Here is a 13,951-nt window from a genome sequence, read left to right on the forward strand (position 1 = left end):
GATATCTTTTTTCATGTGAAACTTCTCAGATACAGACAACAGTGGGTAACTTAAAAGATTAATCCTTGATTTTTTTCCTTTTCTGCGCCAAACTACATTATTCAAAAATCTGAAAAAATTGCTTTCATCCTAGACGCAAATCCAGATCTCCTTCCCCTAGAAGACGATCTTCCCCTGTCAGGAGAGAGAGAAAGCGCAGTCACTCTCGATCTCCCCGTCACAGAACCAAGAGCCGGAGCCCTTCCCCTGCCCCAGAAAAGAAGGAGAAGTCTCCAGAGCTCCCAGAACCATCAGTGAGAACGAAAGACTCTTCAGTACAGGAGGCCACGTCTACAAGGCATGTTCCTAACATCATATTAAATAAGCCCGTGTTTTAGGTTGTTCATACCACCTGCAAATGTATATTGCTAGCTTGTGAACAAAATGCTTTGTTTTCCTTTCCTTTTTTTTTATTACAAAGTTAATATGGGAAAATGAAGGTGAAATTACATACATTATATATAAGGAAAATGCCTTAGAGGTAACCACTTGTCCCTTTTTTTTTTTAATGTACATTGGTGTTTTGCCATGGGTGTCAGATCCCCTGGAACTGGAGTCACAGACAGCTATAAGCTGCCATGTGGGTGCTAGGAATTGAACCCAGGTCCTCTGGAAGAGTTGTCAGTGCTCTTAACTGATGAGCCATCTCTCCAGCCCTTTCTGTTGTATTTCTTAAATTTTATATATTGTAACATGATCTTCCTACCCACTTGCCACAATATACTGAGGACAAGTTCCTGTTTGGTTTTTGTTGTTTTCTTTTTGTAGTAGGGGATGTAACCCAGAGCTTTTTACATGCTTTGTCACTGATGTATGTTCTCAAACAACTTTTATCACCAAAATATAAAGAGGTTTATTCACTTCTGTTAACTGGAGTATAAAATAAACAAACTAAAAGCCACTCTCTCCCTCTTCAATGGGAACATCTTGTACCCTCTGGGTATCTTAGGCGTGAACATGCTGTAGTTCTGCACAACACCTCACATAGTCCTCAAGGCCACACAGCCTGCAGTCCATGACACTGCCTCCCTGCAGTTGTGGCTCTGCTTACACAGGACCCGTTTACAGTGATTAGAACTGCTACCACACATTGCACACATGGTTGAGTAGGTGAGTTGTTGCTGTCCTGGATGGACTTTGTTAGTCAGCTTCTCTCCCTTCGTGGTTCCAACGGCTCCCAGGGGTCAGGTTTTGTGTACTCTAGCAGTTAGACAGTGGCACAGTCCTTGCCCACACGTGAAACAGGGACATAAATTCTTAGTTGTTGTTCAAAGGATTCTGATGTGCGCCTATCTTTTGAAGCCTGAAGTCTTGGCAAATATTGAAAACTTTGATAAGGTGATCTGTATCTGTTCATTTATTAGTACTGGGGAAACAAGTCACCTTGTTGAGAATACAACTTTGACTCCTTAATTTTAATGTGGGTTCTAGGGAATTTAACTGAGGTTTTTGGGCTTGGACCATAAATACTTTACCAAAGACAACCATTTTGCCAACCCTTGAAACCCCTTTAAAAAGAGAACCAGGGGCCGGGCGATGGTTCTTTAATCCCAGCACTCGGAGGCAGAGGCAGGCGGATCTCTGTGAGTTCGAGGCCGGGCTGGAACGGCAGCCTCCAAAACAATACAGAGAAACCCTGCCTTGTAAAACCAAAAAAAAAAAAAAAAAAAAGAGAGAGAGAAAGAACCAGGTCAGTATATTATTGTATTGGCTTAGAGAAGACAAAGACAAAACAAAATGTTATTTTCACAGTGACATCCTGAAAGCTCCCAAGCCTGAACCTGTACCAGAGCCCAAAGAACCTTCTCCAGAAAAAAATTCCAAAAAGGAAAAGGAAAAGACTCGACCAAGATCTCGATCACGTTCCAAATCACGATCTCGGACCCGTTCTAGGTCACCTTCTCATACTAGACCAAGACGACGACATAGATCCCGATCGAGGTGTGTTGTGTTCTAGGGATGAGTATATATACATTTAGGTTCTAAGTGCTGATTTTCAAGGTAGAATTGTAAAAAGTGTCTAGAATGTTCAGAATGAAGGTTACTCTGCATTTATGTGAAGTCTACTTTTCTGTGCACCATAAAAATTCTACATAATTGAGTTGAGTGGTAGTGACACATACCTTTAATCCTTGCACTTGAGTGGCAGAGGCAGGCAGATCTCTGAGTTTGAGGCCAGTTTGGTCTACAGAGTGAGTTTCAGGACAGCCTCCAAAGCCACAGAGAAGAGAAACTCTATCTTGGAAAAAAAAATCCTGCATAAATGGAAGTTGTGACATTGGAAATTAGTGTCAAGAAACTCATTTTTCTTAGATTATTTGGGACCTAATTCTGTTTGTTATGACAGATCATACTCTCCTAGAAGGCGGCCAAGTCCAAGAAGGAGACCATCTCCTCGAAGAAGAACTCCACCAAGACGGATGCCTCCTCCACCAAGACACAGGAGGAGTAGGTCTCCAGGGAGACGGTGAGGCTCTCTTAGTGGCAGGTGCCTGGCACTGCAGGGTGACTGTTGGTATATTTTCAGTGGTTTTTTTTTTTTTTTTGGGTCTGCTGGAAGACATCTCAATTATACTAGGAAATGTCCTCTAAGCTGCCTGATGTACTTCAAGTGTGGCACTGCTTGAGCTGTGAGATACATCTAGTTTTGAAAAAAGTCATGATCTCCTGGGTCCTGTATGTTTATCGTCCAAGACTTGACTAATATTCTTGCTAAGGGACAGAACTCAGGGCTAGTGGCATACCTTAGTTGGTAAGGTGCTTGGTGTGTAAGCATGAAACTCTGAAGTCTATTCCTCACATTACTGTACAAGCTCTGGATTCTGTTTCATATCTATGAACCCAGCACACTGGAGGTTCTAGAAGGGAAAGGATCAAAAGTTCAATCAGCCTCTACATAAAACTGTCACACGCATGCACAAAGAACTAGCTGCTTTTCTGTTTGACATTTAAAAATGCATAAGTGTGTGTTCATTATATGCACAAGCATTTTGTCTGTATTTTGTATACCACCTGTGTGCAGTACCCCCAGAGGACAAAAGAGGGTATCAGACCCCCTGGAATTGGAGTTACCGATGGTTGTGAGCTGCCATGTGGGTGCTGGGAACTGAAACCATCTCTGGAAGAGGAACGGATTCTCTCAACCCCTGAGCCGTCCTTCCCTGAGCTGTCTCCCTCCCACCTGACTTTTAGCTTATTATGAGAAGTAAGCATTAGATCCTACTATAGATGGTTGTGAGCCGCCACATGGTTGCTGAGAATTGAACTAAGGACCTCTAGAAGAGCAACCAGTGCTCTTAACCTCTGAGTCATCTCCCCAGCCCTATTTTACCGATTTTTTTTAAAAGCCCATTTGCTATTTACTGAAGTTTTTAAGAACTTACTTTGCTTATTTATGCATATCCAATAAATTGTGCTCGGAGGTCAGTGAACAACTTTGGAGTCCATTCTCTCCTTCCTTTGGGTGGTTCTAGTGAATTGAGCTTGGATCACCTGACTAGTACAGCAAGTACCTTTATAGTGTTTCTCTTTCTTTAAAAAGATTTATTTTGACCTGGTGTTGGTGGGGCACACCTTTAATCCCAGCACTTTAGAGACAGAGGCAGTCAGATCTCTGAGTTCAAGGACAGCCTGGTCTACAGAGTGAGTTCCAGGACAGCCAGGACTGTTACACAGAGAAACCCTGTCTCAAAACTAAAAATATTCAAGTATGTGTAGAGGTGTGTGTGCTGAATGCATGAGCGCACAGCTGCCTGCAGAGGTCTCCAGATGCCTTGGAGCTGGAGTTACAGGAGTTGTGAGCCCCTGACAGTGTTGGGAACCAAGTGTGTCCTCTGCTGAGCAGCAGCTAACGCTTTAACTTCTAAGCCATCTCTCCACCCTTTGTAATGAGCTCAGAGGCAGCATAAAAGGAAAGTTCCCCTAATTCCATTCCTAGATAGAAAGAACTGTTGGTATAATACTTGTCTACACTATAAAGATGTATCTGCTTAAGGTGCCTTCTGAATGGTTTAATAAAGAACTAACTGGTCAGTAGCTGGATAGGAGAGGTAGATAGGGCTTCCAGGGAGAGAGAGGAGTGATAGAGGAGGAATCTAGGTGTGTGGAGTGAAAGCCTAAGCTGAGGCCAAGCTTTCATAATAACAAGTCTCAGGCCATTATTTGTGGGCTGATGATCAAAGATAATGCAACAAGAAAGATTGAAACAGAGCCATTCCTGGTAATTTACAATGGCTACATTTGTGGCAATTAAACATTCATCTAATTCAGTCAATAGTACTAACTTATTTTAAATATTGCTGAAATGTTTAATTTGCTTAACCATTCTAAAATGGGTATCAGATAAAATGTTTTTAATCTTAGATTTATAACAATAAGATTGTGTCTAACTTTATCCAAAATGAGCGAGGCCTGGTGCCCAGTAACAGAATTGTCTGCCTTGCTGCTATGTTGCCTGGGCTTGCTTTTCCAGTCTCCTTTGGACAGAGCTTGGTCTGATTTTCTGTGTTGCTGCTGGTAGAACTAGGGCCTCACTCAGGCTGAGCCTGTGCTCCACCTAGTCACCCCTAGTCCTGGAAAAGCTGTTGAGTTAATGTTTTTACAGACAGCAACAGCAACTAGAAAATGGGGAAACATCAAATAAGCTCCTCCAAGTACTATCTGCAAGTAGGACTTTCTGACCCATACTTTAACAACAATAACGTATACCATCTTCTTCAGGGAATGCTGTCCAGGTACCAATATTTAAACATATATAGTTACTGCTGCAGCTGGTGGACAGGACAGACACGTTTATGGCGGAATTCCAGGCATCACACTTTTAGCATTGATCATTCTGTTTTGGAGAGAAGTAATGCTAGTGCTCCTTAGTACACTATTGAAGAAACCATGATTTCTTACATTGTAGTTTTGCCAACAGCATGTCTCTACAGTACACACTCAACAATTTAGCAGTCATAGTATTTTGCACATTTTGTAAGATTCCCTTTAGCCAGTTTTAATCTCACACTTAAGGTAGGGTTTCTTTTTTTCAGGTTCTCAGGAATTCTTCTGCCAAAGGTGAATTCTGCAGGTACACGTAATTGCAACAGAACTTAACCACAGATTTTGCTGCAGAATTCGAGAGGCCCCTACTTCTAAGTTTATGTAGCTAAATGAATTCCAAATCTTGCACATATTTTTAGTGTAACTTAAAAGTTGTCTAACATCACTCTGAATAAGCAATACTCTCTCACCCCCAAAGTTGTACAAATTCCATAACCCCAATATCACTCTTCAGGAAAAGGCTGCGTCATTACTGAATTATAGCATTCACATCTCAAAAAACAATCAGAATGAGTTATTTGTATTTATTCTCAGAAATAGCTGTTTCCTGTCCTAGGTTATGGTTTTGTTTCCAATCTTTTTGAAGTAATTTGTGTATTTAGCTACATAAACTCAAAAGTTGGATAAAAACTAGCTGTATTTTTGTGCACATTGTACACACTGTGGAGTCTTTCTTCATAAGGATGAAGGTAGTGAATTGAATGCTCTATCTACTCAACAGAAGGAGGCGTTCTTCTGCATCATTGTCTGGAAGTAGCTCTTCATCTTCTTCATCTCGTTCCCGGTCACCGCCAAAGAAGCCTCCCAAGAGGACCTCCAGTCCCCCTCGAAAAACTCGTAGGTTATCCCCTTCCGCAAGTCCTCCAAGGCGAAGGCACAGACCGTCATCTCCAACAACTCCACCACCCAAAACTCGCCATTCCCCAACTCCCCAGCAGTCAAACCGCACAAGAAAAAGTCGTGTTTCTGTGTCTCCAGGAAGAACTTCGGGTAAAGGTAAACACAAAATATTTTGTTCTCTCTGGCATCAGGGTGAGCCCAGTTGTCCCACCTCCAGAAGCAACTAGGCAGCACTTTCTATGTAGCACTGTAAACGCTTGCCTGCCTGCCTGTTCTCAGGGCTTTGCTGGAAGGGGGCTATCTATAAAGGTAGTTTGTTTTTCCAGTGCCCTTGTGTGGGCAGGTGGAGAGCAGATCACTAGCTTGGTGCTGTTTGAGTTGGGGTAACAATTGGGATTCGTGTTCTTACTGTAAGGATTGATTACTCTGAGACCAGTTAACTATTCCACCTTTCCCACACCCCTTCGTAAAGTTTTTTGCTATCTTACTTGAGAACTTTGTGTTATGTTATTCTTTTTGGTCACATTTATGTCCCCAAGGGAAGATTGACTGATTGATTTAGGGTCTAGGGCAGGGTTCTTGGGTGTTGTCCTTACTCTGTTCAGTAGATTGGTTTCTAAGAAATTGATGACCTGTGATTATGCTAGCCATGTTTGTTAGTCTGTTGGTTTTGTGACTTGCTGAGGTTTAGGCACTAAAATATTCGTGGAGAAAGAAATAGTGTCTTTGGTGCTAGGACTGCAGTAATAGAGGCTGCCTGAAAGGTGAGTGCAGTAGGTTGGGAAGATTGGGAAGTCCCAGTAACTTCCCAAGTACTAGAATTTCAAAGGCGCACCACATTAGCTGCCCTTTTTAAACCTTTTGACTGAGAATGATCAATGGAAAGAGGACCTGCTGGTGATGGCAGGCTGTAAAAGTGATGTGCAAATGTTTTTTAAATTAAATGCTAAGTTGATCCAGTGACAAATACATGAAATGTGGACATTTCAGCCTTTCTGAAGTTCCCATCACATGTCTTAATCTGACATTCATTGCCCTAGCCTGCTTGTCTTTTCCTTCAAACTCTTACACTTTTGTAAGTTTCTTTTGTTTAGAGCTAGAAAGCTCTCTAGGGGGAAGACAGTCTTAAGTGTTGCTGCTATAACTTTAGAAAAATGCATGTTTTTCCTATCTAGATTATACAGAAGTGTTGCTTTAAAATACCAAACAGAAGAAGTTTGGTTAAAATAGGCAGGTTTTTGTTGGGATTTATTACTTTGTTTGTTTTTGTGACTAGAGAGGAGAGACTGGGAACCAAACTGAGGAGTCTGCACAGTGCTGGTCTCTCCTGTTGGACATAGGCTTCCTGTGCCTATGATGAAAGTTTGTTGTGGGGAACAGACACTAGTTGTGTTCTCTGGGCTCTTGGACAAGTTGCTTTAGCCAGACAGTTGTGCTGTGGGCAGCTTAGTCTACTAATGTCCACTGAAGCTCATAGTTAGTCTGCACTGTGTGGAAATGACCCTCATGTTGAAATTTGAGAGCTAGAGAAGACCTTGGCTGTCAGGTTCTTCACTTAGGTGACTTAGCCAAGATCAGCTAGAAGAATTGAAGAGTTCATTCCCAGTTAGGCAGTGATAATTGTCAAACTCCAAATGCCTTTGTTATAACAAGGGAGAAAGATGGGGCCGGAATGAAGTTCTTTGGCTTCTTTACTATGTACTGTGATTTCAAAGATGCCCATTTTGGGGGTCTCTGGATACTTAGAGCTTTGGCACTGCTCTAATCTAATAGAGTCCTTGTTTATATTATAGCAGATGTTAATTGGGGGTCTTTGTGATCTGCTGTTGATAATTGGCTAATGAAATGAGAGTAAGGAAAGAAAGGTGAGGGAATTTGTGAATACATCATTTGGAGTGTAGTTTACAGTCCCGTCAAGGATGTTTGAAGAAACTTTGAATCAGTTATAATCCAGGTACTGCATGAACTTGTCTACACTATGTAAATAGTGCTCTGTGGATGCTTAATGCATTTTACTATTTCTCATTACAGTAACTTCACAAGTTACCTTTTGGGCAATCTAAGATTAATAATTACTAGGACTGTTGAAATGCTCTAAAATTTTGGTTTTAGAGTTGTTTTCTTAGATTTCTGACTTAATGCTAGAATGATTTGCTCCTTGAATTCTCAAAACAATATTAACATAACACAGTAAGTAAAAGAAAAAAAATCTAGAAAAATAGAGAAAATAGAAACACTTGGTGTTTTGTTTTATTTTTTGCTCACATACACATTCTTTTTTGTTGTTTTGGTTTGGTTGTTTGGTTTTTCGAGACAGGGTTTCAACTCACTCTGTAGACCAGGCTGGCCTCCAACTCACATCAGTCCACCTGCCTCTGCTTCCCGAGTGCTGGGATTAAAGGTTTGTGCCACCAACGCCCAGCTTTGTCTTTTAAAATCTTGAGAATAGTACCTTGTTATGTAATCTAGGCTGGCAGTCCTGTCTCAGGCCTTCCCTGTGTTAGGTTTTTTTGTTTTATAATTATATATGTTCTGTGGTAGAGCATAGACACACTATACAGGTGTCCACAGGCCTGAGGGGTCATCATATTTGGAGTTGGAGTTACAGGGTTACAGGTAGCTGTGAGCTGTGTATGTTGCAAACCAAAGTGGGTCCAAAATGGGCTTTGCTCCAGCTCCTGTTACTTGTATGAATTTTTTAATTTTAGGTGTTAACCATTCTCTACCTAATTGAGTGGTATGTTCAGATAACGTTAATAGGTAGAATCATTAACTGAAGACATGCAGCTCAGGAATACAAGGCTTGTCTACTGTGTGTAAGATTTAAATAGTAATTTTCTCTTGGATTACTTTAGCAAAGATAAGGTTGAAGTGTTAGACTACCTTTTCTCATATAGTATAGTCTATGACAATTCCTAGAGTATAAATAAAGTATAACTGCATTCTATAAGACATCCTACCACAATTCATTAGTCATTCATAGGTTTAAAAAAAAAAGGGATGACCTTGAGTTGATGGGGTTTTATTTTGTCTTTTGGAACAGGGTTTCTCTTTGTAGCCCTGGCTGTCCTGGAACTCATTATTTAGACCAGGCTGGCCTTGAACCTAGAGATCTGCTTGCTTCTGCCTCCCAAAGTGCTGAGATTAAACATGTGCATCACCACCCATCTGCTTTCAACTATTCTTTTCTTTAAAAAATTTTTTCTGGGAGTTGATTTTGTTTGTTTTTCCTTACTTTTTAGTGACAAAACATAAAGGTACTGAGAAAAGAGAGTCACCTTCACCAGCACCCAAGCCTAGAAAAGTGGAGTTGTCCGAGTCTGGTAAGTTGTAATGACTTATTTGATTATTCCCCTTGGGTTGAAGATTCACTGTATAGGGCACCACAGTAGAGAAAAGCTGAAATTGGCATCACACAGACTGTTTGAGATTCCCAGCTCCAGCGTTTAAATGTTCTCTATTTGGTTATTTCATTCATCTTAGCCTCATTCTTTTACTTCTCTATTTGGGGGCATAATTCTGGGTTTTGAGGGCTGGCTGAAATGTTTGTAGAATTCCTATCTCCCAGCCTGACCTGTAGTAAGTAAGTTTAGTAGTTGATAGAGTTGAGTGCCTGTTTTCCTGTTCAGTTGTGTCACATTACCTGTCTGCAACTAAAGAAACACTTTCTAAATGCATCCATCTTTCAGAAGAAGACAAAGGCAGCAAGATGGCTGCAGCCGATTCTGTGCAGCAGAGACGCCAGTATAGACGACAGAACCAGCAGTCTTCATCTGGTATGGACACCAAGAAAGTGCTTTCTACCTCCACACCTATTATAACCCCAGCACTTGGGAGGTGGAGGCAGTAGAGTTCCTGTAGAATTAAAGGTTGCATAGTGAGAGTCCCAAAAGTTCCAAACCCAGAGAAGCCTGTCCTACAATATTGGCATTCAGGAGGTAGAGGCAGAAGGATCAGATGCTCATTTAGTTATTCTTTGCTGCATGGTGAGCTACATGAGAGACACACACACCATATATATATATTATGCATGTGAGTATTTTGCCTGCATGTATGTCTGTGCACTATGTGTAAATCTGGTTCCAGAGGAGGCCAGAAGGCATCAGATCCTCTGGGATCTGGAGCTGTAGACATTATGAGCCACTACTGGGTGCTGGGAATTGAAACAAGACCTCTGGAGGAGCCGCTAACACTTAACTGCTGAGTACCTTCAGTCCTGAGGTCCTTCTGAATGGGTGGAGGTGTAGGGCTAAGTGTTTGCCATCGTGGGAAATTCTGTGTCTCAGTTGGTCACTGTATGTTTTTCTTATTGTAAGCCCTTAAATTTGTCTTTTAAATCATTACATTGTTAGGAAAATGATAAATCTGGCCTGGAGTAATGTCTTAACTATTTTTTTTTTGTGAATCTTTCAATTTTTTGCCTTCCAGGGCAGTAAGTTACCTTTTGGTGGTCATTAAGACTGCTTTTAGGTGTTTTGTTTAATAGTAGGCAGATGAAATTTTCAGATAGTTGTAATTGTTGGATTAAAGAGAAAGCACTCAGAAAGCCTGATGTTTATGCCAAATGCTCTGTTCTTGGGTTTTGGTAGGTTTGATTTGGTTTTGAGACAGGCTTACCTTGAACTTGCTGTATAGCCAAAAATGACCTTAAACTTCTGCTCTCTTTGCGTCCCCCTCCTAAGTGCTGAGATTACAGCTTTGCACCACTGCAACCAATTGTATGCAGTGCTGGGGATGGATGCTAAGGCAAGCGCTCTACTAATAGCCATACCACAGTCCCTCGGTGGTTGTTGTAATATAGTAATAACTTTTCATTTTCTACTTCAAGTAACATTGATGCTTTTCTTTTTGTTTATTTTGCTGTTGGCATGGAAGGACCAGGGCCTGTTCATGCTAGGCATGCGCTTGCTCTTCCACTGAGTTACTGAGTTGCACCACCAGCCTTTAGATTCTTTTGAAGCTTTACTTAGTTAATTGGAAATAATGGCTAAATGTTTGTTTTGTTTGAGATGGTCTCATGCACACAAGCTGACTTTCACTTGCTGTGTTGCTAAGGCTGTTGTTGAGCTTCAGCTCCTCCTTCTACCTCCCCTTGTCATCAGACATGGCATGCACCAACGAGCCCGATTTAAAATCCCTAGACTTCTTAGAGATGCATACAGGCCTCGGTACTCTTGAAATTGTACTAGTCTTGTGTTCCGGCTAGTTTGCTGCTGGGTGTGGGGGTATTGACTGTCACTAGAATTGTCCTGATGAAATTGTACTGACAGTACTAAGAATTGAACCCATGGCCTTATACCATACTAGGTAAATGCTGTGTCACTCTTAGCCTCTAATTAACATTTTCCCCAGTGCTGCGGGTAGGACCTAGGATTTTAAGCATGCAGTGTGAGGGGGTGGGGGGGAGTGAGTTGTGTATGTGTGAGGGTGGGGGGGTGAGTGTGTGTGTGTGTGTGATATTTTGTTGTTGTTCTTTGCTCTGTGATTACAGACTCTGGCTCCTCTTCCACCTCAGAAGATGAACGGCCCAAGAGATCCCATGTGAAGAATGGTGAGGTAGGCAGGCGGCGGAGACATTCTCCTTCTCGGAGTGCCTCTCCATCACCTCGAAAGCGCCAAAAAGAGACTTCCCCTCGGTAACAACCTTCATTAATGATTTTGACTGATCTGTGGTTGTGTTGAAACTGTAACTTACAGGGTGGGCCGTAAAATTATTTTAAAATTGAACTAATTTTTTCTGTCAAAACTTAGAGATGGTTGGGTCTGAGATTTTGGTTAGCTTGTTTTTTTTTTTTTTTTTTCCTTGCTCTTGGTAGTTCTTAACATTAAAACTAGACAGGTTTTGAGTGATTGCCTTACTTACACATTGGTGAAAGAGCAGCTAAATCATAGCATTAATTCCAGGCATTTTGAAGCTTTAAAAAAAACGCCTCCACAAGAACTTAACTGTGAATGGAATTCTTGACACTTGTTTTTCTCCACTGCTCTCAGGATGCAGATGGGGAAACGATGGCAATCGCCAGTGACTAAAAGGTTGGTTAGACACTATTATTGTAAATTAGGGCAACATACCAAGTTTACTTCATTTCTTGTTCAGGTGACTGTCCCCATTTTACAGATGCATTGTGCCACTGGAGAAAGTCTTAAGTTGCTTTGTGTGTTTTTGGTTTGTCTTTAATCATGTTAGATAAATGCTATGGGGAGTTATGTGTGAATTGTTGATTTTAGTTGGTGAGTCTGACTCCTTAGACTCAATAGGGAGTGACTTTGTATTAGGGTGACTTAGAGGAAGGACTTCAGAATGCCAGAAATGAATGTAAGGGTTGGTTCTGTAGTCTGTGAAGAAGTGTGTGAAACATATCTGTGAGGTAAAAGTCTTCACTTTGTTTATATTTGTTGTGGGGGGGGCACAGATGCCACAGGGTACATGTTGGAGGTCAGAGGACACTTGGAGGAATTGGTTCTCTCCTTTCACTGTGTGGCTCCTGGGAATTGAACTCACTCAATTCTTCAGGCTTGGTGGCAAATGTGTTATCTGCTGAGCTCATCTCCCCAACCCTGGCTTTCTCCCCCACCTCCCAGTTACAGATATTTTTATTTTTTAATCATGTGTTTATGTGACGACAAAACCATAAAAATTTAGATCCAAACCATATATAAAAATCTTATAGTGGGCTAGGCATGGTGGCGCACTTCTTTAATCCCAGCACTCGGGAGGCAGAGCCAGGTGGATCTCAGTGAGTTCAAGGTCAGCCTGGTCTGTAGAGTGAGTTCCAGGACAGCCAGGGCTACATAGAGAAACCCTGTCTTGAAAATAACAACAACAACAACAACAAAAACGAAAACAAATACAAACCTTTTAGTTCAGGCCTGTCTCACTTGTGGAAACAGAGACTCATCCATGCCAGCCAGGTCTTTGATTGTGCCCTTGGCATTCTGTCTCTCGTCAGCTCCCTTTTCTGAGTACAGGTTGAGCATCCCCTATCTAAACTGCTTGGGAGCAGAAATGCTTCCTGTTTGACCTTTTCCCATTTTAAAGTCTTTGGGAAATGGTAATGGAGCAGAGTGGGATATTTATTCTAGAGGGAACTGTTTCATGATAATGAAAAAAATAAATTGGGCACAAAAATATCTTTCTTCCAACTGCAGTGACTTCTGGCTTCTGTGAAATTGCTAAACTGAACATCAAAAATTGCTTTCATACAGAATTATGTTAGTGTTACAAGACTGCCGCACGCGCCCCCTCCCACCCCCAATTATAGAACTGTGTTCTATTCTGGGAAGACTCCTTAAAAAACAGTGAAATCAGAGTTAATTTTCCTAATGGTGTGATGACACATGCCTTTAATCCTAACACTGGTCTACATGGTGAGTTCCAGGCCAGCCAGGGCTGTGTAGAGACGCTGTCTCAAAAACAAAAGGAATATTCTTTGTTCTGCCCCAGTAGTTTTAGGTTATATTGTTAGTTTCAAGTTGAAGACTGATAGTGATCACCATCCCTGTAGGCATGGTGGCACACTGAGGAAGCAGAGGCCAGCCAGGGCTACATAGTGAGGCCTTTTATCAAAAAACAAAACACCTTTTGGTTTGTTTCAGGCTGGATCTTTGTATGTGCCCTGGAACACTGTGGAGATCAGGCTGACCTAACACACAGAGACCTGTCTGTCTCCTGAGAGCTGGGATTAAAGGACACACCTGACAGAAAATATAATTAAAATAATTATGATTCAATATTGCTTTTGTTGTTTTGTTTGTTTTGAGACACAGTTTCTCTATAAACCTGACTGTCCTGGAACTCACTCTGTAGGCCAGACTACTCTCAAACTCAGAAATCTGTATGTCTCTCCCTCCTGAGTTTAGGGGTTAAAGGTGTGCGTCACCACTGCCCGACTCAGTGTCATATTTTAGGGTGGGTAAAATTAAACATGATTTTTCATGTTTGTGTAAGGTGCTAAGATGAAGTACTAGTCACAGATATCAGCAAAGCTTAATCAAATGTGGTTGGAAATGAAATCTGGTAGTAAATTTCTTCTGGTTGTTCTCTCTTTAGTCTTGAATAGGAACCGGTGCCTGGTAAACTTTAGAAATGGGATTCTAGGTTCACAGTGTCAGTCCTGGCTGAGCAAGGAACCAGGAACTGTTTACATTGACTTCTGTCTCATGTGTCCTTTGCCTCAAAGGTGACAAACTGACTTAGCCCATATTTAAATAAGTCTTTTTTGAGGGTGCTTCTAGTTGGTTGATGTAT

The 13,951-nt window shown here is 41.5% G+C and overlaps 1 protein-coding gene across 1 annotated transcript in view; it reads left to right on the forward strand.

Moving 5' to 3' along the window:
• Positions 1–13,951, forward strand: part of Srrm1 (serine and arginine repetitive matrix 1) — a 31,875-nt gene that overhangs the window by 9,859 nt on the left and 8,065 nt on the right. Inside the window, 8 exon segments of the mRNA XM_040756368.1 lie at positions 224–337; positions 1,792–1,980; positions 2,387–2,506; positions 5,585–5,859; positions 8,946–9,026; positions 9,393–9,479; positions 11,195–11,339; positions 11,695–11,736. Coding sequence (XP_040612302.1) covers positions 224–337; positions 1,792–1,980; positions 2,387–2,506; positions 5,585–5,859; positions 8,946–9,026; positions 9,393–9,479; positions 11,195–11,339; positions 11,695–11,736 — 1,053 coding nt within the window.

Source organism: Mesocricetus auratus, unplaced genomic scaffold (assembly GCF_017639785.1).
Source record: "Mesocricetus auratus isolate SY011 unplaced genomic scaffold, BCM_Maur_2.0 Super-Scaffold_100014, whole genome shotgun sequence".
Classification (NCBI taxonomy): domain Eukaryota; kingdom Metazoa; phylum Chordata; class Mammalia; order Rodentia; family Cricetidae; genus Mesocricetus; species Mesocricetus auratus.